The 24,852-nt window shown below is 47.1% G+C and overlaps 1 protein-coding gene across 1 annotated transcript; it reads left to right on the top strand.

Moving 5' to 3' along the window:
• The first annotated feature begins 3,635 nt into the window (after positions 1-3,635).
• Positions 3,636-24,423, top strand: LOC131105635 (beta-1,4-galactosyltransferase 3-like). The gene is made up of 7 exons (XM_058053987.1): positions 3,636-4,202; positions 4,276-4,323; positions 6,477-6,712; positions 15,878-16,065; positions 16,149-16,271; positions 16,354-16,458; positions 23,842-24,423. The coding sequence occupies exons 1-7, from the start codon at positions 4,094-4,096 to the stop codon at positions 24,047-24,049; spliced, it is 1,017 nt and encodes a 338-aa protein (XP_057909970.1). The 5' UTR covers positions 3,636-4,093; the 3' UTR covers positions 24,050-24,423.
• Positions 24,424-24,852: the final 429 nt, after the last annotated feature.

Raw genomic sequence — 24,852 nt, 5'->3', positions numbered from 1 at the left:
GTAAACACTTGGCAGCTACATGCCGAAGACGTGATGACGATGCTCCAAAGGCACGCCACGTCCACACACACACGAGCAGCGCACCTGAGCAGTACACGCGCGATGGCAAGATCAATGTAAGTTTTGTGATTGCATTATAATGTTAGAGCTGAAGGAGACGTGAGCTCTTTCATTACAATTGTACTCTTTTATTAACAAAGCACTTGGGTGCCCTTGATGCTATTTTGTGATCATCAGATGGAGGCATTTTACAATGCACATTATTATAATAACAGTTGAGGCAAATATTCATAGGTGAGGAACTCCAAGTCAGCTTTTTACAATGTTGAAATAACAAGTCCAGGACAGGAAATGTTTGTGGCATGTAAAGAAACAGTAGCTTTGGCAAGTGGTTGTATACTATTTTGTTACTCATTGTTGCCTCCAATTGGTCCAATTAGTTTCTCTGTATTTGATTATTCACTTAATTTTAAATAATTTATTGAATGGGGGAAGCTTGCACTGGAGGATCCCCTGGTTTATAGGGAGCTGGCGCGGGTCACCTTCCTGGGGGCTTTTGGCACACTGGGGCGCGGCCTCCCGTTTCCTCTTTGCCATTAAATGGGGTGTGGTTTATCACCTGGCTCTGGGGCTATTTGGCATACACACACAGGCACAAACACACGCAAAGGCACACACACAAACACACATGTACACACGCATATACAAGCACAGCATCATTCATCTGTTCCAAAAGGTCTGATACTAACAGAAACGTAGTCCAATCAAATTAACTTTTCCCATAAAGAACAATGAATCCTTTCCAGAAAGTTAACACAAAACACTTTTTTTTATAGTTGTACATTTATAATATGACATTTGAAATGCAAATGACTGGAAGGAATAAATGAACATTTAACATTACCGTATTTTCGAGTCCAATTACAGCATCTATTTCTGTATTTAACACATACATATGGTGCACCGTATTATAAGGCGCATGCATAAACATGGAACAATGGAAAAAGGCAATGGAAGCAAAACAGTGAGTTAAGCACTTTTTTCTACTATTTAACAATACACTCACCATATCACTCACCATATTTTTAATGAATCTTCTCCCACAAATCCATCAAATTCCTCCTTTTCCGTATGTGCATCATCTCTCCCACCAGTGCAAGTGGCAAAGAGGGAGGAGAGAAGGCGTGAGAGGGTTTAACACAGCCGAGTGTAATCTTGGCCAAAACCAATCAGATGAGCGCCTCTCATTGCCTTTAAATGGGCATGACTGGACTGCGCATCAGAGACCACCATGCACTCATTCACCACATACGCCACCTCGTGGGACACATCATTTGTTCCTGACAGTTACTACATTAAACACATCAGCAGGCTAATCCAGGCATCTTGATTGTTTTCCACCATCATTCGTGCTCTACATTGGCAAATACGACAACATTTGATGGTATATTTGCGGTATCTCCTTGTCCTCGAGAAAAAAATAATGGCAAAAAAATATATCCTACTGCCAGATTTTAACAATCAACGTTGTATTAATCTTTGTTCTAAGCAAGTTAAAGAGTAGCCTACCAGAAAAGTTGTTCATTGCTGTTCTCATCTTACACTTCCTGACCTTTTTTCCGCCTTGTAATTCTTTCCTCACACACTTTGTCAGTCTCTCTCTTTTGTTGTCCCTTTCAGTGTCACTTTTGTCTCTAGGCAATTAGCCCTTGATCTTTTTGTGCTGTAGTCCAGCCTTTCGAAACCCCTTTTTGATAGTGGACTTTTTGACAGTTGTTGCTAGGTTAATCACCTTTCAGTCAGCGGCATCATATCCATTTCTTTGTGTGTTTTCCATGATAAGCGTGTGTGCATAAAATGGCTATTCTTAAGTATGACAACATGATCATAAATTAGCCGTGTCACAGTATGCGCTGCAGGATTCAAAATGTGAGAAAAAGTAGCGGCTAGTACACCAAAAATGATGGGACTTGTACTTTCATTGAAGACATTTTCTTGCCAGGGAAACGATGGGACAACGAAATCAACACAGACACCACTTTTGTGTTTGGCTGCTACATCATGTCTTTCTCAACAATTTTACCTTCAGGGAAGGAAAAAGTAACCTGAATTGTTCATTTATCCCTTTTATTCATCATTAATGTACATTTATGAATATTTTAAGAATGTAAACTATCATTGTAAAACTATAAAAAATGTAATTGTGTTAACATTGTTGAGACCTGTATCATAACTTTCTTAGCGAAGAACTACGAAATCAACTGTTGATGACATCAAAGTTAGGCGACGGAGCTCGCCGTTGGATTCCTGTTTCCATGTATTACCAAGCCACTGTAACCGGATGTTGACAAGGACGTTTTGTGATAAACATATATGAAGAACACAGTTGGATGTAAACAATGTAGTTGTAGCTGCCCTTGGCATCAATAACACAGCGTTAGAGTTCGACTGGTGCTCAATCTTGTCTTTATTCCATATGTACTGTGAAACTAAAACATACAAACAATTTCATTTACTATGACAAGGTTAAAATAGGACCAAGTGAGCAATGTATGTAAATGTATCAATTTAAGCAAACCACACAAACAAAGCACAAAATTAAACACACAAAAAAGAAAAAGGTTATGTGTTGCTACATACCATCTGAAACTTTTCACATGGACACACGATGAACTCCCGGCTTCAATCAGTTAAAATTGGCGTGTGACGACACACCACATCTTTATAGCAGTTCCAGGGCACGCTGCACAAACCCCAGAACAAGAATACACACAACAAATGCCAATGGCCAATAACAGTGTTTGGCAAGTAATTAGTTATAGTTACTAGTTACTTCTCAAAAAAGTAACAGAGTTACTAACTGAGTTACTCCACTGAAAAAGTAACTACTTACCAGTAAAAGTAACTATTGTCCCTACCCCCCACCACAGCAAAGACAGGTACCATTACAGAGGTTTGCATTTATTGCAGTCGACATGTGTTTCTGTGGGTTTAAGTTGCTCACACAAGACGTGGACAAAGTTTTTTTCAGGGACATAATGTACATTTGACCTTCGACATCAACGAGGTTAAAGTAGTGTCTGTACTTCCATTTGGCAAACGCTGTTTGGACGTGCTCTAAACACCCGCCCACCCAAGTTCTCTGATTGGCTGAAAACGCAATCTTACTAAACCTTAGCCAATCCTCATTGCTTATGTGCTCTAAACACCCGCCCACCCAAGTTCTCTGAAGACGCAATTTTACTAAACCTTAGCCGATTTTACTAAAATTAAACCTACAACCTTAGCCAATCCTCATTGCTTATGTGGTTATCTCAGCTCGCCTTGTCACTCTGCAACACTCTCACACTCATATTGCACTGCAGATTAGCTAGGAAGTCAGTGATATATATTTTTAGGCAGCTTACGTAACGGGGTGTCGAAAATGGTAACGGTGTAACGGCTTGACAGTAAAAGTAATTAGTTAGATTACCCGTTACTGAAAAAAGTAACGGCGTTAGTAACGCCATTATTTTAAACACCGTTATTCCCATCACTGCCAATAACAACAACGCTCTACGCTAACGTAAATTTTCTATGTTAACCAAAACACATGCTAACCAGGGCAAATGTTAGCACACATCATAAATCAGGGGTGGGCAAATATTTGGACTCGAGGGCCGCATTGAGTTAACAAAATTGTCTGGGGGGCCAGAACATATACGTATTTAACACACACACACTATTTTATGCTTATCATTTTCCTTGAATTATTTGTCTAATTTTATCTGTAAAAGTGTTATCCTATATCAGTTGTATGTTCTCATGTCCCTTTTTTAGGAGCACTTTAAACATCACACCACATCAAACTATGTCATTTAATTTTACAGTTTTGTTGTTTATTTTTTTATTAAATCAGACATCCGACTTGCAAGTCATGTTGCCAGTTTGTATGTTAAAAGTTGAAGTTACTTAGAAAGCAACTGGCGGGCCGGATTCAAACGCTTGGTGGGCCGCATGTGGCCCCCGGGCCGTAGTTTGCCCACCCCTGTCATAAATCCTTCTCTCCTCAGACTTTCCTCATAGCATTGTGTTGGTTAGGTTGAAAGGCAAAATGTCCCTGGCCCTCATAATGGTAGTCACGATAGTCATGGTGCTGCTGTCCTGGGAGGACTCACCGAAGATGGTCTCCTACTCTAAGTGGGATGGCGTGGGGACATCAGGTAAAAGCACACCACAAATGTACCAATGTACCAGAAGGCAACATGGACACTAACCTCTCTGATATGTCCACAGGTCAGAGGAATGGAGAGGTTTACTGTCCTAAGACCTTCCCTCTCATAGGTGAGTGTGAAAGACCCCACCCAAATGCTGTTGTCCCAAGATGTGTTGTTTGTTCTATCTTAGACATCTCGTACTGTTTTATGTTTAGTCTTGTTTCTCACGATTCTTTGAGAGTACTACCTTGAACTAATTGAACAAACAGTTTCTTTTATTTGTCTCTGTACAATATGGGCTTGGTGATCAATGACATCAGGTTCCCTAAGGAAATATAATTGGAAGCAAGCCTCCGCTGAGCTCAATATTCATTGGAGGAGCCAAAGGGGTTGGGTGCAGAGTGAGCAAGGTGGTCGCCGAAGGTGGGGAGCCACCTCTCCATATGTGGGAAAGGAGCCTGAGTTGGTGGGTGCGATGTGGAGAAGTTTCGGCTAGATAGTCAGGACTCACCTTGATGCACAGCATGGGCTCTTGAACCAGCCTTCTGAAGGGGTTGGACTTTATTCACCAGCAGTAAGTTTAACTCGCTGGAGTTTAACTCGATGAACACAAGGGTAGGGGGATGGGTCCCTGCTCTTATTTGCGCTTATGCTTATGCACAGCAGTTCCAGTACTCCCTGCAGAAGAGAGGGGACTTCAGTGCTCACGTTGGCAACAACAGTGAGACCTGTATAGGCGTGACTGAAACAGTCCCCTGATCTGAACCCAAGCGGTGCTTTATTAATGGAATTCTGTTCTCAACACATTGTCCACAATAAACACCCTGTTCCAACATAATCGTGTCCATACGTGAACTTGGCACCAGGATTTGGGCCGCCACTCAATGTCTGTCGTGGCTGTAATCCCAGAACCCACAGGTGGACATCAGCGGTGAGGGACGCCCAAGTGGGGTGCAGCTTTGGAAGTTGCCAAGGAAAAGTTTTGGCCAGGGGAGGTGTTTGGGGAAGCAAACAACTTCAGGACGGTTTTGAAAAGATTCTGGAGCACCATTTGCCACACCAGGAGTGGGAAGCAGTACACTTGGCAACATCGTGTATGTGGAGATGGTGTGCTGCTGACCTCAACTTGAGATGTTGTAGACGGGTGCAATGAATCATTGAAAGACCTGCTCAATCTCCCCCAACACATCTACCGATGAAGAAGCAGTGCCTGGGGACTCCACCGCCTGTCTCCGGTTGACATTCATGAGGTTGACATTATTACCAACAGTAAATTGAAAAAACAGCAACAGCACTACATAGTGGAGGCAGTCTGTCGGTCTTACAGCCCACCACCACAGCATCAATAATTCCTAGGGGAAATTGTGTATGTAGTATATGCATTTCTGTTTTTATACCTCAGTATATACCAGGGGTGGGCAGACTTTTTGGCTCGCGGGCCGTGTTGATTTAACAAAATTGACGAGAGGCAAGAATATATATTTTACACGTAACAGTCCACCTGGAATTATTGTATCTGTAAAAGTGTCATGCAACCTGCTACTATATGTGCACTTTCAGATCATTCATTTGATGTAAAGTGCGTTATAAATTAAATTAAATTAAATTAAATTAAATTAAATTAAATTAAATTAAATTAAATTAAATTAAATTAAATTAAATTAAATTAGGCTGCATGGGGGACGAGTGGTTAGCGCACAGACCTCACAGTTAGGAGACCAGGGTTCAATTCCACCCTAGGCTATCTCTATTTGCATGTTTTCCCCGTGCATGCGTGGGCTTTCTCCAGGTGCTCCGGTTTCCTCCCACATTCCAAAAACATGCTAGGTTAATCGGCGACTCCAAATCGTCCATAGGTATGAATGTGAGTGTGAATGGTTGTTTGTCTATATGTGCCCTGTGATTGGCTGGTGACCAGTCCAGGGTGTACCCCGCCTCTCGCCCGAAGACAGCTGGGATAGGCTCCAGCAACCCCCGCGACCCTTGTGAGGATAAGCGGTAGAAAATTAAATTAAACTAAACTAAACCAAACCAGAAAAACCCAAAACAAATTAAATTAAATTATGTGTCCCTTTTTTCCGGAGCACTTTGTAAACAACAGACCACATCAATGACGCCACGATGCCAGAACGGGCGGGCCGTATTCAAACACTTGGCGGGCCGGATGTGGCCCCCGGGCCGTAGTTTGCCCACCCCTAGTATATACTGTCGCTATGGACCTATTTGTCGCTCTTCATACCACTCCATGTCTAGCTTCATATCTTTTGTTGAGGTGCACAGGCACACAGATCAACATCAGCTTCCCATTGGAACTCACCCTCGCCCAGGTGCAGGAGAAGAACCCTCTGGTGGTGCGGGGCGGAGGATATCGCCCACTTGACTGCAAGGCCCACCAGCGCACGGCCATCATCATCCCTCACAGGGCACGCGAGCAACACCTCAGGTTCCTGCTTCACTACCTGCATCCTTTCCTGCAGCGGCAGCAGCTCAGCTACAGGATCTATGTCATCCACCAGGTCAGACGCGTACATTTACTATGCTTTATTTCTAGTGTTCTCTTTGTAAATACGCTCCCCCGCCAGTTGTTCATGGTAGCGGCCAATTGTGACGTCACTTCCTGTTGACAAGGATGGACATGGGTGGCATGAACTCTTGCTTTGCTGCCAGAGTTTTTAAGTTTTTTTAAGTTTTTGTTGGGAACATTCCCGACCATTACTTGTGTCGGCACCTCGAATTACTCTGCTGAGAACTCTGTCTTAATTCAGGACAAGGGAAGTCTGAACTCACCACATCAACGAACTGTAGGGAGTCGACAGCCTTTACAAGGCTAGCTAGCAAGCTGGTGGCTAGCTAGCTGGTGGCAGTTTTAGCCTCCATAACCTCCATAACATCTCAGAACCTTCGTGGGGACATTCCAGGCTGTAATATCGTGGTGAGAGACTATATTCGCTGTAACAACGAACACTAAATATCAAAGACAGTCGTAAAAGCAAGCTAACAGGCTAACAGAGGTCGGTGTTGACAAGGCGTTGCTTTGCAACAGCAACTATGCAGAGATCCAAGGGGAAGGGTTCACCCCGTGGACGAAATAGTGAACCTCTCAGCCCAAGTACCTTGGATCAAAGTGCACCTGGCAGCTCATGTAGCTCGGGCCGAAGCACTCCGGACACAATTATAGACATAGACACAGAGAAAGTCTTCAAAGATCTGCCACCGATTCCCACCGGAAGCCACAGCCGCTATCGGAGAGTAGCATACTAGAGATGTTATCGAAGCTGATAAATAAGGTGGATTACTTAACCTGGAGGACGGATCACATGGATAAGAAATTTAGAAAAATGGCGATGAACTGCAAAAGATGACTCTGAAGTTGGAAAAATCGGAAGATGGATGAGCACATTCAAAACCTAATGAAGGAGATGATAGATTAGACACATATAAAAAATTAGAAGAGTCATACCAACATAAAAAAAGAGAATGAGGAGAAAGACAAAATAATTCAGGAGCTGAAAAATAGAATCGACGACATGGATCAGAATACAAGGATGAAGGACATAATAGTGACGGGGCTGAAGATCAAACCCAGGTCTTATGCCAGGGCAGTCAGGAACAGCGAGGAAGCAGACGATATGGACGTCGCCTCAACGGAGCAACAAGAAGTGGATTTCTTAACATCTAAAAAGGTAGATGTTGACATCGAATCCATCGACACTTAATCCCACTGTATGGCAGGAACAGAACCACACCCGTCATCATCGTCAAGTTCACTAACAGGAAATCCAAGACCACTGTACTTAAACAAGGAAAGAAGCTGAAAGGTACAAATGTCTACATGAATGACCACCTGACCAAACGTATGCTGAAATCGCAAAGAAAGCACGGGACCTGAGAAAGCAGGGAAAGAGTCAAGCTACTTGGAGTGCCAACTGCAAAATTTTCATAAAGTTAAATGGAGGACCGGAAGCCAGTGTGCTCGTTATCAAAAATATTGCGGATCTGGAACAATTCTAAGATTACTCTAACTTGAAAATGGAAAACGGTTTAAACATTACCATTACGACACAAGAAGATCTGCAATTGGACACCTTTGGCTCTACAAATCACATACAATTGGAATTGGAAAAGGAGATAGATACGGACACACATTTCTTTTCACACATGAGAATTGACTGTCGTTATTATACAGACGAGAAAAACAACAATTTAAATATTGGTGACAAGTTGTCAATCGTACATATATACTGCAAAAGCATGTATGCAAACTATGACAACATCAAACAATATTTGAATGTATTCAAGGAACCTTTCAAAGTAATCGCAACCTCGGAAACCTGGCCGAACGAGGATAAAGGCACGCATGGACTTTGAGTTGGAAGGTTACGAGATGACCTGCATCAACAGGAACAACACGAGGGGAGGAGGAGTCGCCCTGTATGTGGACAAACAACTACATTACAAAGTGCTAAAGAATATGTCAGTTGCTATTGACAATATCCTAGAATGCATAACAATTGAAATATGTAAAGAACAAAGCAAAAACGTGTACATAAGAAGTTTAAACAGTTAATAAGTTTAAACAGAACGCCACACTCAAGGATAGAAATGGTTAAAGATTGGATCAAAACAACCTTTTCAGATAACAATCAAAAAAACAATTTTCATATGTGGAGACTTCAATATTGATCTGCTGAATCCACACAAGAACAAAGTAATTGAGGATTTTATAGATACAATGTACAGCTTAAGTTTGTTTCCCAAAATCACCAGACCAAGTAGAATAACAGACCATTGTGCCACTCTAATCCACAATAGATTCACAAATGACTTTGATAACGAAACCACTAGTGGCCTGTTAATCAAAGACATCAGTGATCATCCTTCAGTGTTTACAATTTATAACCATCGTTACAACAACAGACCAATGGAAACTACAAAGACTGTCCAAAGGCTACATTCAGAGGACAACGCTTTCAAGAAGGATCTAGAAGAACAAAAATGGGAGTGTGTGTAAATGGGAGTGCCAAAGACGTGGATGAAGCATACGAACACTCTACATATGTATATGAAGCTGTACGATAAGAACTGTCCCTGGAGAAAAAAGTCAAAGAAGCAAAAGAAAAACAACCAGCCATGGATGACAAAAGGCCTTACTAATGCTTGCAAGAAGAAGAACACTCTATACAGGAAATTCATCGTTCAACAGACTAAAGAATCAGACAGAACATATAAGACTTATAAAAATAAGTTGACTACAATCCTAAGAAGTGTAAGAAGGAATATTATAGCCAACTATTAGACAACCACAAATGACAACAATTGTCATATCCTGGGGCCCTTGCTCTGTTCCCCAGTCTCCTCCCTGTCTTTTGTGTCTCCTCAGATCCTCGTTTCCTGGCTGGAGGCGGAGCTGCTGAACGCACCTGAAGCCAATCACCCCACTGGCACTTAAGCGGACTGCAGACAGCTGGCCAACGCCGGATTATTGTGCTACCTACGCTACGATACACATGCCGCTGCTCTTCCTAGTTACACCTGTTGTTTTGCGTTCAGCAGCGCTCGCCTTCAGCCAGCCTATCTCGTGTCTTTTTTCCATGGTGCTCTTTCCCGACACCATCGCCTTTTGTTTTCTTCCTTTTGGGCCGAATAAAAGCCTTGAGACGCACTTACCTGACTCCTGTCTCCGTGTCCGGAACCAAGACTCACCCCCGACGTAACAGAATAATCCGGCCATAAGAATGGATCCCGGCGACACGGACCCGGTCAAAAAGTCCCTCCGTCTCCAAGCCATGCGCCTCTCCAAACAAGAGGAACTATTCGGCGCTCTCGGTGCCAGCGTGCAGAACTTGGCCGAGCAGCAAGATGCACGCATGGCCGCCCTCGAAGCTCAGCTCAACGCGGTGCTCTCGGCTCTGCAGGTCCTCCCGGCTCTCGCCACACCTCCGGTGGCGGACGTCCCTCCGGACCCTTCCCCTCTGCCCATGGGGCCCAGCCCGGCCGCCGTTTGCCCCCAGCTCTCGAAACCGGAGCGATTCTCCGGGGACTCAGGTGACGTGCGCACCTTCCTGACACAGTGCGAGCTGCACTTCGAGCTTCAAGCAGCCGCCTTCCCCACGGAACGCGCTCGAGTTGCCTTTGCCACCTCCCACCTCACGGGCAAGGCGGGCGCCTGGGCCACAGCGGAATGGAGCCGGCGCTCGGCCATCTGCTCCTCATTCTCCTCGTTTGCCAAGGCCTTGGAGCAGGTGTTCCAGCGTAATCTCCCCGGCCGCGAGGCAGCGCGGACCCTCCTGAGGCTTCGCCAAGACAGGCTCAGCGTCTCGGACTACGCGATCGAGTTCCGCGCGCTCGCAGCCATGAGCGACTGGAACCCCTCAGCTCTCCTGGATGTGTTCTCCGACGGGCTCGCGGAACGAATCCGAGACCACATGATCCCTCTGGAGACGCCGAGCGACCTGGACGAGTTGATCGCCTTGGCCGTCCGCATCGAAAAGCGCTTGAACTTCCGCGAGCAGGACCGGCTCCTCCGTCGCGCCGCGCCGACCTTCGTTCGGAGATTCCCCGATGAGCGGCACCTCAACGACAGGCCGTCCACCTCCATGGGGACAACACCTACGCTGGCTCCGGAGGAACCGATGCAGCTCGGCGGACATCGCCTCACGCCGGCCGAGAGGAGGCGTCGCCTTCGGCTTCGTCTCTGCATCTACTGCGGACAACCCGACCACAACATCTCTCGCTGTCCACTCCGCCCAGACAGCCAACGCTCACAAGCTACGGGCGCGCCCTCTCCTGGTTCGTCGGTGATCTCTCTGGCCGCGCCTCCTGTCTCGACCACGTCTGCTGTCAGCCGATTGCAGCTGCCAGGTACACTTTCCTGGTCTGATATCAGCGTAGATGTCAAGACTTTTATCGACTCTGGCTCGGACGACTGCTTCCTCGACGAAGCATTTGTGGTTAGCTCGTCTATCCCTGTGGTGCCGCTATCTACGCCCAAAATTGTACGCTCATTGGACGGGCGCCACCTTGCTAAGGTCACTCACCAGACCCGCTCTCTTGTGCTCCGCCTATCTGGCAACCACGTTGAAAATGTATCTTTTTTCGTCATCCCCTCGCGCTCCGCTCCGGTGGTTTTAGGGCTTAATTGGCTAAACAGACACAACCCTCACATTGACTGGACGAAGCCAGCCATAGCTAACTGGAGCATTTTCTGCCACACACATTGCCTTAGGGGGGCGTGTCCCCGTCTGCCGACCACTCGCGCCGCTACTCCCGAACCCATCAATCTCTCCTCGGTCCCCTCCGCCTACCACGATCTCCGTGACGTGTTCAGCAAGAGCAGGGCCATGTCACTCCCCCCTCACCGTCCGTACGACTGCAGTATAGATCTTCACCCCGGTGCCACACTCCCCACCTCACGGCTGTATAATGTGTCTAAGCCGGAGAGAGAGGCACTTGAAGAGTATATTTCTTCCTCTCTCGCGTCGGGTCTCATTCGCCCCTCCTCCTCTCCTCTAGCTGCCGGCTTCTTCTTCGTAGAGAAGAAGGATAAGTCACTCCGCCCATGTGTGGATTTCCGCGCCCTCAATAATATCACGGTCAAGAACAAATACCCACTTCCCTTGCTGGACTCTGCGTTTAACTCCCTTTACTCAGCGAAGTTTTTCACCAAGCTCGACCTCCGCAACGCTTACCACCTTGTCCGCATCCGTGAGGGGGACGAGTGGAAAACTGCGTTTAACACCCCCATAGGCCACTTCGAATACCTAGTAATGCCGTTTGGACTCACCAATGCTCCGGCCGTCTTTCAGGGCCTCATTAACGATGTTCTTCGAGATATGCTGGGTCGGTTTGTCTTTGTCTATCTGGATGACATCTTGATTTTTTCTGCCACGCTCGAGGAGCATATCCAGCAAGTGAGGCTGGTCTTACGTAGGCTCCTCGACAACAAGCTTTTCGTTAAGGCCGAGAAATGCACTTTTCATGCTTCGTCTGTGTCTTTTCTGGGATTTGTGGTGGAGAAGGGGCAACTCCGAGCCGACCCAGCCAAGATCCAGGCCGTGGTCGATTGGCCCTCTCCTACATCAAGAAAGGACCTTCAAAGGTTTCTGGGCTTTGCTAATTTCTACCGTCGCTTCATTCAGAATTTCAGTCGGGTCGCAGAACCTTTGAACAGGCTCACATCCTCTAAGATTCCTTTTGTGTGGTCCCCTGACGCTAATTCTGCCTTTGAATGTCTCAAGTCGTGCTTCACCTCTGCTCCTGTTCTTGTCCACCCTGACCCTCTCTCTCAATTCTTTGTCGAGGTGGACGCGTCCGACACTGGCGTGGGGGCGGTCCTCTCCCAGCGCTCCACCGCCGATCAGAAGCTGCACCCCTGTGCCTTCTTCTCTCGCCGTCTGACCCCGGCGGAACGCAACTACGATATTGGCAACAGGGAATTACTGGCCGTCGTCTTGGCCCTACAGGAGTGGAGGCACTGGCTGGAGGGTTCGGCGGTCCCCTTTGTCGTTCTCACGGATCACAAGAACTTGGCTTACCTCCGCTCTGCCCACAGACTTAACCCACGGCAGGCACGCTGGGCCCTATTTCTCACCAGATTTGACTTCACTCTGACCTTCCGCCCCGGTTCCCGGAATGGCAAGCCCGATGCCCTGTCACGGATGTACTCTCCGCCCTTGCACACACCTCCTCAGGAGACCATCCTCCCTCTGTCCCGCATCCTGGGGGGCCTTCAGTGGGACGTGGAGAAACGGGTGATGGACGCCCTGAAGGACTCTTCCCCTCCGGGGGGCTGCCCAGCTGGACGCCTGTTTGTTGCCCCTGACCTTCGCCCAGAGGTTCTTCGCTGGGCGCATGAGTCCAAGCTCGCGTGCCATCCCGGAGTTTCGCGCACCACCTTTCTCCTGTCGCAGAGGTTCTGGTGGCCTTCCCTGCGCTCGGACGTCACAGAGTTTGTGGCCGCTTGCTCAACATGTGCCCGCAATAAGTCCTCCCATCAGGCCCCGGCAGGCCTCCTATGCCCCCTTCCCATCCCATCCCGGCCGTGGTCCCACGTGGCTTTAGACTTTGTCACCGGCCTTCCCCCATCCAATGGGAACACGGTCATCCTCACCATTGTGGACCGTTTCTCCAAGATGGCCCACTTCGTCGCCCTCCCCAAGCTCCCCTCAGCCCTGGAGACCGCCCAGCTACTGGTCACCCACGTTTTCCGGCTTCACGGCATCCCGGTCGACGTCGTCTCCGACAGGGGACCACAATTTTCCTCTGCTGTATGGAAGGCTTTCTGCAAGGCTTTGGGGGCGACCGCCAGCCTGTCCTCGGGCTACCATCCTCAGACAAATGGCCAGTCCGAGAGAGCGAACCAGGACCTGGAGGCGGCCATCCGCTGCGTATGCCACCAGCAGCCTGCCTCCTGGGCCATCAACTTACCCTGGATTGAGTATGCCCGCAACTCCCTGGTCAGCTCCGCCACAGGTCTCTCTCCGTTCCATGGGGCATATGGTTACCAGCCCCCAGCCTTCCCTTCTCTAGAGGCAGAGTCAGCTGTCCCCTCGGTGTCCGCCCACCTGCGCCGCGCCCGCCTGGCTTGGCGCAACACCCGGATGGCCCTGGCACGCACAGCGGAACGCAACCAGCGCCTGGCCAACCGCCACCGTGTGGCAGCTCCGGAGTACAAGCCGGGACAGAGGGTTTGGTTGTCCACTCGTGACCTGCCCCTCCACACCAGTTCCAAGAAGCTCCAGCCTAGGTTCATTGGCCCTTATCCCGTGGAACGGGTCATCAGCCCCACCTCGGTGTTGCTTAGCCTCCCGGACTCCCTGGGGATCCACCCCACGTTTCACGTCTCCCTCCTCAAACCCGTCAGAGTCAGCGACCTCAGCCCTCCAGATGTGCCTCCTCCTCCTCCCAGGCTTATCGACGGCCACCCCGCATTCTCGGTCAAGGCCATTTTGGACGTGAGAAGAAGGGGCAGGGGTTTCCAGTACCTGGTCGACTGGGAGGGGTTCCGCCCCGAGGACCGTTCATGGGTCTCTCGGGCGCTCATTCTTGACCCGGACTTGCTTGCTAACTTTTACCGTCGTTTCCCCGAGAAGCCAGGTAGGCCGCCAGGTGGCGCCCGTCCTTAAGGGGGGGGTACTGTCATATCCTGGGGCCCTTGCTCTGTTCCCCAGTCTCCTCCCTGTCTTTTGTGTCGCCTCAGATCCTCGTTTCCTGGCTGGAGGCGGAGCTGCTGAACGCACCTGAAGCCAATCACCCCACTGGCACTTAAGCGGACTGCAGACAGCTGGCCAACGCCGGATTATTGTGCTACCTACGCTACGATACACATGCCGCTGCTCTTCCTAGTTACACCTGTTGTTTTGCGTTCAGCAGCGCTCGCCTTCAGCCAGCCTATCTCGTGTCTTTTTTCCATGGTGCTCTTTCCCGACACCATCGCCTTTTGTTTTCTTCCTTTTGGGCCGAATAAAAGCCTTGAGACGCACTTACCTGACTCCTGTCTCCGTGTCCGGAACCAAGACTCACCCCCGACGTAACAACAATATTTGAGCAACCTGGGGCATTCTAAATAGTATTAGTATTATCAGGATTATGGATTGAGTAAGGACCTCAAACAATGCACAACGATGAGCCAATTCAAGAAACAATACAAGCAGTTGATGTTTGCTAAATACAAGGATGAAGAGTCTTGAACCAGTCATGATGTGCTATATATATCACTATATTGACACGCACTATGGTACACATTATGGCATTGGATGCTCATATCACCTTGTACTTTGGTACGTGACAAAAAAAAAACTTAAACTATATTACGAAAGCAGGAAGTGAACAAATGTAACAGTTAGTGATTGTAAAAGTACCAGATGGAGGGGTAGGATTTAATAAGCTTTGCTTCTTCCTACTCCTTTTGGACATGTGGAACTGTGAACTGATTATGGGATGCACTCAATTGTAATCTGATGCATGTTCAAATGAAATAAAACCATTACCATTACCATTACCATTGTCCATCCATCCATTTTCATCCAGGGGCAGCAGTTTCAGAAGAGAAGTCCAGACTTTTTCTTTTACAACTGAATTTTATATGTATGACATGAACTATTACTACTCTTAAATGCTCTAACCATATTTATGAATTTTAAACAGTTTTTTAAAACCATTTTACCTTTCTTTTATGTACCTTACACAAACCAGCTCAGGTCCTTACCTACCAGAGAGGTGACATTCCACGTCACAAGAGCTAGCTTCTGTAGCCCAGGACCGGACAGCCAAGGTTCCCCCCATCTCCCACCCCCCTCCGCCACCCAACTCACTCTGCACCCGACCCTTTGGACCCCTCCCATGAGCGGTGAGCTCATTGGAGGCCAACAAGATCTATTCAATTGGAAATGGCGCTCAATGCGGGTTAACTGTGCATTTGCAAAGATGATTGAGACATGAACTAAGACAATTACAATTCGATTAAATCAATGAGAAATTCAATTCTGTTGTTAATAGGTTGTTTGGAGGTTTGTCCATGTTATTTTGAGAATGTGAAACTGTAACTCCAGCTAGTTCATGCACGATAGCTTTCCAGAGATAAGGTATTGGTTTAACAAGATGTGTAATTTAACAAAAGTAGTTTGCAGTGGTGTACAAGTGTAGGATGAAATGCAACATTTAGTTGTTGGTTTCATGTGCAGGCTGGAGACTACACGTTCAACAAGGCCAGGCTGATGAATGTCGGTTTCCGTGAAGCCATGTCAGACGAGGACTGGGACTGTCTTTTTTTTCACGATGTGGACCTGATTCCAGAGGACAACCGCAACACGTACATGTGTGACTCCAGTCCCAAGCACTTTGCTATCGCCATTGACAAGTTTGACTACAAGTGCGCCCTCTGTTATCTTGATTATGTAACATAAGCATGTTGTTCACACTGTTGGTTTCTTTTTACCTGGTTTCACTCTCCAGACTTCCATATGAGAAGTACTTTGGAGGAGTGACGGCTTTCACACCTGACCAGTACCGCAAAATAAATGGCTTTCCCAACAACTACTGGGGCTGGGGTTGCGAGGACGATGACATCGAAATCAGGTGACAGTCCATCTGGATCAAAAGCACATTTGTGGTGAATCTCCCTTTTTCGTGTTGACACGTGTGACTCTGGTCTCCTCAGAGTGTCTTTGGCAGGAATGCCCACTACACGGCCGTCCCTGGAAGTGGGCCACTACAAGATGATCAAACACAAGCGGGACAAAGGCAACCCTGACAACCCGCAGAGGTAGACTGCTTTCTTTGGTGATGATTAAGTAAACAGACTTTCCAGTGTCTGTGGGATAGTTTTAGTCTGTGTTCGTCCATTTGTAAGGTCAGAGGTCCCACAGTATTTTATGGCTTGTTTGTCCATATCATACTTCTCCAATCATGGCTTTATGGACCATGCACAGAGCACTGTGAAGAAAAAAGGACCTTCCCCAAAGTACACAACATTATAAGAATACAATTGTCCAAAATACCTTACTAAAATGAATAATTAAGATTAAGAGGTCTAATCCAACTCATTGCTAAACCTTACCCGTGTTTAAAACCGTGTACAGACAAAAACATTTTATTATGCGGGTACCTTGGTTAATGTTCGCCCTGTTCTACAAGTTTTTTTGGTTAACAACCAAAGTTTTTGCAAAGATGTTGCCTTGGGTTGCGTTTGCGCACTAGTTTAGCATCCAAAAATCCCATGCACCATCTTGGATCACGCGCACAAGACAACATCTTGCGATACTTTCATGTGATCAAGCAATGCATTCTGGTCCGTGGGCGCTATTTTAGGATGTTTGTTATACATGTTGTGACAGCAAAATAATGGACGTGGACCACACAAATGAGAAAGGCCATACCAAGACAAGGGTGCAAGAACTTTTCGGCCCTCAGGGTCCCCAGAACCAAGCTGCACAGCAAACAAAAAGTTCCAAAATATTGACCATGTGGGTTTAAGGTAGGATTACACCAGGTTATGGGTGGTCCCCAGCTGGGCAAAACAGACAAGATCCCACCTTGGTCCCACCTTTTTGTGGTTCCTGCGAAAACGGTCTGTTTTAATTTATTCCACCCATGGCCCACCTCCAGGCACGCCCACTCTGCTGTGGTTGGTCACAATGTCAAGTGTATAGAAACACTTCGGGTTTGTGCAGCCAACTTTATAGGAGTTGATAAACGACGATTTTGCTGGTAGGGAATCAGGAACTCCAACCACATATGCCCGATGGTGGCATCTTTAGGAATTGGAAACAAATGTAACGTTCGCCTTCGAGGCATTGCGAGCAAATAAACAGCGAAGCGCTTGGGGGGACAGACAGTTTATATATAAGGAAGTCCTCCCCTCTGTGATGTCACAAAGGAACGGTTTTACCACACCTTTTCAAACAGAGCAGTTTGAGCCATCCCAAAGGGCTCACTTCCAAATGTGCAAACCTCATTATCTATTAACTTTGGCATGGTTTAACATGAGAATACAACATTCTAACTACATTTATAGGTCAGAAAAGTGGAAAAGGTAAAATAGGTCCCCTTTAAAGAAAAGACTTTGTCATTTCAGAGGTATGTAAAGGTATATCAGTCATTGGCTGTGCTGCACACACGTACATTAGAGTGCATGAAAAAACACATTTATTGAATTTTGATATGGCTGGGTACTAAAAGTGTTCCAATATATGTAGAAACAACACAGACAAAATATTTTTCCAATACATGATTATTTAGGGGTGCCACCATACATCTGTTTTTGTGGAATAAAGTGGTGAACAGTTCAATGGTCGCCATGGAGATTTGAGGTCAGCAAATCTTTTGTTTTTGTTGGTATTTATACTGGAGAGACAGCTGACAACTGGAAAGACAGTAACCGGGGCAGTGAGGGCTAGCAACATAAGCTGCGGCTCCCGTGAGGGTGCACCCACAAGCAAGCTACGGAGAACCCAACAGAATCATACCCCCAGGGGTGTCCGAGAGGGGGGGAGGATGAGCACCCCAACAGGACGGACAATCAGGCAACGACCCTTGCTAATGGAAAAACGACAACGAGTGCAGCCTGTCCATGTGGCAAAGTCTGCAAGAACCAGCGTGGTCTGAAGATCCACCAGACCAAAATGAAATGCTTGACGGGGAAGCTGGTGGTGCAACGCACAGGTCCAGTACCTGGTGAGACGAAGGAGGAGCCCGGCCCAGAGTCAACCCACAGTGCCCAGAACCTCCAAGCTCCACAAGCCCCACCCTGTGTCAGGCATTCCGAACATTGCCGGGTCATGTGGCCTGCTGCTAACAAGGAAAGAGAGTGGCTCGAGTTTGACAATGATCTGGACCGAGTCCTTAGAGCTACTGCCAGGGGAGATGCAGACCAGAAGATACGGACGATGTCTGCAATGATCATCAGCATAGGTGCTGAGAGGTTTGGCCTAAAAGAACACCAGCCACCCAGAGGCCTAGGGGAGCCAAACAGACGGGAGGTGAAGATCAGCCAACTTTGGCAGGAGCTTAGACTACTTGGCCGGAAGTTTAAGCAGGCAAGGGAGGAGGAGAAGGCTGGGCTGGCAGAGCTCCGACATATTCTGAGGAAAAAAACTGATCACTCTCCGTCGAGCTGAGTGGCATAGGAGGAGGGCCAGGGAAAGAGCCAGGAAACGGAGAGCCTTCATCTCGAACCCCTTTGGCTTCACCAAGAAGATCCTTGGGCAGAAAAGAAGTGGCCAACTTGTCTGCACAGAAGAGGAGGTCAACAAGTACCTCAGTACCACCTACGGCGACAGCGCCAGAGAGGAAGCTCTTGGGCCATGTAGGTCCTTGATAACCCCGCCAGAACCACGGCATTTAACACCAGGGAACCAACTTTGAAAGAAGTTGAGGAGGTTGTCGAAGCAGCTAGATCCAGCTCAGCACCAGGCCCCAGTGGCGTCCCTTATGTGGTCTACAAGAGATGCCCCAATCTCTTGAAGCGACTATGGACATACCTCAAAGTCATCTGGAGAAGGGGGAAGGTGGCACAGCAGTGGAGACATGCAGAGGGGGTCTGATTTCCGAAGGAGGAGAATTCACGTACCATCGAGCAGTTCAGGATCATCTCATTCCTCAGTGTCGAGGGCAAGATATTCTTCAGTATCGTTGCCCGGCGCACAACGGAGTTCCTCCTGAGGAACAGTTATATCGACACCTCTGTGCAGAAGGGGGGAGTCCCAAAGGTGCCAGGTTGCATCGAGCATACGGGAGTCGTCACCCAGCTGATCCGGGAGGCACGGGAAGGCAAAGGAGACCTGGCAGTCCTGTGGCTTGACCTTGCCAATGCCTACGGGTCTATCCCACACAAACTGGTGGAAACCTCGCTTGACAGACACCACATTCCAGGCAAGATCAAGGACCTCATACTGGACTATTACAGCTGCTTCAGTTTGAGAGTCACTTCCGGAACAAAGAAATCTGCATTTCATCGGCTAGAGAAGGGCATTATCACGGGATGCACCATTTCAGTGATATTGTTTGCCTTGGCCATGAATATGCTGGTGAAGTCAGCAGAGGTGGAGTGCAGAGGTCCACTCACCCGCTCTGGTATGCGGCAGCCCCCCATCAGAGCGTTTTTGGATGATCTGACAGTGACTACAACATCAGTCCCGGGCTGTAGATGGATCCTTCAAGGCTTGGAGCGTCTCATTAGCTGGGCCCGAATGAACTTCAAGCCAGCCAAATCCAGGTCTCTGGTGGTGAAGAAGGGGAAAGTCACAGACCAGTTTCGCTTCTCAGTCGGAGGCACCCAGATTCCATCGGTGGGGGAGAAGCCAGTTAAGAGCCTGGGCAAGATCTATGACTGTACCTTGAAGGACACCGGAGCACTCCAAGCGGCATCAGAGGAGTTGGGAACCTGGCTGACAGCAGTGGATAAGTCAGGATTACCAGGCAAGTTTAAAGCCTGGATCTACCAACACGGCATCCTGCCACGCCTACTCTGGCCGCTGCCGGTCTACAATGTGCCACTGACCACCGTCGAGGGCTTCGAGAGGAAGGTCAGCTGTTTCCTGCGGAGGTGGTTGGCCTTACCGCGAAGCCTCAGCAGCATCGCCTTGTACGGGAGGAGCAACAAGCTGAAACTGCCCTTCAGTAGTCTGATGGAGGAGTTTATGGTCAACCGAGCAAGAGAGGTGCTGCTGTATAGGGACTCTAATGACATCAAAGTCTCCTCGGCTGGCATAGAAGTACGAACTGGCAGGAAGTGGAAAGCTCATGAGGCGGTAGACCAGGCTGTGTCCCGCTTACGACACAGTGAGCTGGTGGGAACAGTGGCTTCCGGACGGGCAGGCCTTGGGAGCAACCAAAGACCTCACTTCACCAAGGCCCAGGGAAAGGAAAGGCGTCAGCTGATCCAGGAGGAAGTCCGAGCAGGGGTAGAGGAAGCCCGCTGTACTAGGACAGTAGGGATGCGGCAGCAGGGAGCATGGACCCGATGGGAGGAGGCAGCTGACCGGAAGATATCGTGGACAGAGATATGGCGATCTGAGCCACACCGGATTGAGTTCCTCATCCGGTCGGTGTACGATGTGCTCCCAAGTCCGTCCAACCTCTTTCACTGGGGCTTGGCGGAAAATCCACTGTGCCCTCTCTGCCGGAGTCCTGGATCACTGGAACACATCCTCAGCTGCTGCCCAAGGGCACTGGGGGACGGGCGCTACCGCTGGCGCCATGACCAAGTACTGCGGGTCATTGCAGAGGCCATCAGCACAGGAATCTCCACCAGTAAATACCATCAACCAACAAGGCAGTCCATTGTCTTTGTTAAGGCTGGGGAGAAGCCGAAGCAGTGCCGGAGTCAAGCAGGGGGGCTGCTGGCGACAGCCCGAGACTGGCAGCTGAAAGTCGACCTAGGGCAGGGGTGGGCAAATATTTGGACTCGAGGGCCGCATTGAGTTAACAAAATTGTCTGGGGGGCCAGAACATATACGTATTTAACACACACACACTATTTTATGCTTATCATTTTCCTTGAATTATTTGTCTAATTTTATCTGTAAAAGTGTTATCCTATATCAGTTGTATGTTCTCATGTCCCTTTTTTAGGAGCACTTTAAACATCACACCACATCAAACTATGTCATTTAATTTTACAGTTTTGTTGTTTATTTTTTTATTAAATCAGACATCCGACTTGCAAGTCATGTTGCCAGTTTGTATGTTAAAAGTTGAAGTTACTTAGAAAGCAACTGGCGGGCCGGATTCAAACGCTTGGTGGGCCGCATGTGGCCCCCGGGCCGTAGTTTGCCCACCCCTGACCTAGGGAGACAGCTCAAATTCCCAGAGAACATCGCAGTGACCACTCTCAGGCCAAACATGGTCCTGGTGTCAGAAACAACTCGGCAAGTGGTCCTGCTGGAGTTGACTGTTCCCTGGGAAGACCGGATGGAGGAGGCCTTTGAGAGGAAGAGGGCCAAGTATGAGGAGCTGGCAGATGAATGCCGAAGCAGAGGATGGAGGACACGATGCAACCCCATCGAGGTCGGGTGCAGAGGTTTTGTAGGCCAGTCTCTCATTAGAGCACTCAAGATGCTGGGAGTGAAGGGTCAGCATAACAAAAGAGCCATCAAGAACATCACTGACGCAGCAGAAAAGGCGTCCAGATGGCTGTGGATCAAGCGGGGAGATCCGTGGAGAACAAAAGCTACTTAGACACAAGCCGGGACTGATCAACCCGGCTGGGTCACCTGGGCGAGGGTGTCTGTTGTGAGACCCGAAACACCCAGTGAACCCAGAATACAACACTGATGATGTGTCTAAGTTGCACCGAAAGTGTATGTCAGAACTAAAAAATACTCCTATTACATATTACTAGCAAATTTGTGGTTTTGTCTTTGTAATTTGAATGATTTGTAGTCATATTTATAGGTATTTAGTGCTCATTGCCTCTACTGTAGCTAACATTAGCTAGCTACAGTTTGCTAATGACAGTTAGCTAATAGCTGAGCAGGCATAATATCAATAACAGTAATATAGAGCAGACAGTATTCCTGATGCCTCATATTTATTGAGAGTGGTACTGTAGTCCTACATAATCTGATATACACTTGTCCATTTATTATTTTAGGCACTGTTTAGTGCTCATAGCCTCTACTGTAGCTAACATTAGCTAGCTACGGTTTGCTAATGACAGTTAGCTAATAGCTGAGCAAGCATAACATCAACAACAGTAATATAGAGTAGACAGTATTACTGATGCCTCATATTTATTGAGAGTGGTACTGTAGTCCTACATAATGTGATATACACTTGTCCATTAGTCACTGTTTAATGCTCATTGTCTCTACTGTAGCTAACATTAGCTAGCTACAGTTTGCTAATGACAGTTAGCTAATCGCTAAGCAAGCATAACATCAATAACAGTAATATAGAGTAGACAGTATTGCTGATACTTCATATTTATTGAGAGTGGTACTGTAGTCCTACATAATGTGATATACACTTGTCCATTTATTATTTTAGTCACTGTGCAGCACAACCCAGCAGCTCTCCTAAGATGCTGCCCTCAACAACTAGTTCCTTTCAGACTAGCAGTCGCAGCTTGGTCTTTGGTCTGGGCCCCCTTTGATAACCCAATAGAAAATGATGCTGTATACAAGTTCATTGTACTCAACATTTCCAGGTCAACGTTTTGGCAATTAAACTAGAAAATTTTCCGAAATTTTACAAAAGTTTATGTGTGAGGTGGCACCCCTAAATCTCAATGGATTTCCTCAAAACTTTGCAAAAGACATTTTTATGTTCATTAGAAAAAAATGGAATGCCAGCCAAATTGATTTTATGAATTAAAAATTTCCCATTCAAATTTGATGCACCCTAACGTCTATGCATACACAGCATCCCAAACAACAGTCTATCAACCCGTTGGGGCATCGAGGGGGCTTCTGCCTGTCACACATCTACTCTGCGTTCTGCCTGACTCATTTTACATTCATAACACTTATTTCTGCTTCCAACAACAAAACATAAACGTTCCAACTTCCTGGGGCATGTTTGCGGCATCCACAGTCAAACGTAGCACACATCACTAGACATCACTAGACATCACTAGACGTATGCTTGCTGGGGCACTGTTGTTGTTTTTTTTCAATTTTCTACATTAAACGACATGTTTATTGGTTAGAATGCTGATATTTAGTTTGATATAGTTTTAACTGTTTTGCCTATTGTGGTTGCAGCAGAATAATGTCTTTATTTTGTGTTACTCTATTAAGTGATGGTTTTGTATTTTTTTTGTTCAGAATGTCTTTCCAACTGGCATATGACTTAATGAAATAAGGGGCAAGGTATGTGAAATCTGCCAAACAACGAGTGGCCACACAAACGTGCAGTCAGCAGTAAAAAGAACCTGAACAATTCCATAGATCTGAATTCATAAGAAACCACACAGTGTTTGTTGTCTGTCAGGCAGGACTTCTGGCAGGTAACCATGTATCAGCTTGGCCATGGGAAGTGGTCATGGGAACTTTATTTGCATGAGACTGCTCACGGTGACTGTGACTGTGCTTGACTTCCTGATGCTTTGGTCATTTGTTAAAGAAGTGTGACAATCTCTGACATGAAAAGATTTTTTGAATCAATATTGGGTTTTTTTCCACCACTGATATCATCCCTGGTGAAGGTGGGCAGTGCTGAATATGACGCATCAGATGTGGAGGCAGGACGGGATGAACACGTTGGAGTACGAACTCCTCTATCGGGCAGACCTGCCCCTCTACACCAACATCACTGTCAACATCGGCACCAAGGCTGGCCTACATTCGCCTCCACAAATGTTGCTGTCCCCGGTCCACCCTACTGCAGAGGCTCCTGCCAAAGATGGAAAATAGTCTGCTTGGCTTTTCACACTTTGGCCTTACTTGCTGGCCGCAAGTTTATTGTTGCTGTAGAGCAGTGCTTCTCAAAGTCCAGACTCAAGACTGCAAGGCGCATCAGTTTGGACCCAGCCCGCCTGATCTTATAAATTCCACAATGCTATAAACTGATGTTTGATCAATCACCAAATGGTTTGTAATGTTAGTACAGTATGTCTGGCTGTGATTCCCAGTGATCGACAGTGGTATGAAAAAGTTTGGGCACCCCTCATTTTCAAGATTTTCCATTAGAAATCACCTGTTGTTGGAATCAGAAATTTCAGTTAAATGTCATATAGCAGACAAACTCAGTGATAGATGAGAAGTGAAATGAAGTTTATAGGCTTCACAGAAAGCATTCTTTGCTAGTTATTGTGTGTAGCTGCTCTGTAGGAGTCCACAATTCAATACAAAGGGTCAAGACATGAACATAATAGGTCCCCTTTAAAGAAAAACTCTGGTGCCTAAAGGTTTAAAATGACATTTTCCTAAAATGATGTGATGTCTGTGAACACAACCCCTCATTGCTCATAATAACTCAATTTAAAGTGTGATTCAAATGTTCTACTTCTATTAAAGACACTCGGGTTAGACACATAGACCAGTGTGGTGTATTTTAGCTCGACATATTCACTTCATTTGGAGCTCTTAGTACATACAAATATATACAGAATCATCTTTCTAGTCATTAAATACAGTAAAATTGGCATATTTCACACATAGTTGATAATGGTGATTAATCATGATTAATTAGCTAAACATCTGGGATTAATCTGATC

The sequence above is a fragment of the Doryrhamphus excisus genome, chromosome 17 (genome assembly GCF_030265055.1).
Source record: "Doryrhamphus excisus isolate RoL2022-K1 chromosome 17, RoL_Dexc_1.0, whole genome shotgun sequence".
In the NCBI taxonomy this organism is placed as follows: domain Eukaryota; kingdom Metazoa; phylum Chordata; class Actinopteri; order Syngnathiformes; family Syngnathidae; genus Doryrhamphus; species Doryrhamphus excisus.
Note: the sequence above shows the minus strand (reverse complement) of the source record. Positions and strands in the feature narration are given on the sequence as shown.

Excerpts from the sequence above, each read along its gene's own strand:
- LOC131105635 (XM_058053987.1), top strand. The coding sequence starts at position 4,094 with ATGTCCCTGGCCCTCATAATGGTAGTCACGATAGTCATGGTGCTGCTG. Across the intron at positions 4,203-4,275 it reads GGATGGCGTGGGGACATCAG|GTCAGAGGAATGGAGAGGTT; the intron begins GTAAAAGCACAC and ends ATATGTCCACAG. Across the intron at positions 4,324-6,476 it reads TAAGACCTTCCCTCTCATAG|GCACACAGATCAACATCAGC; the intron begins GTGAGTGTGAAA and ends TGAGGTGCACAG.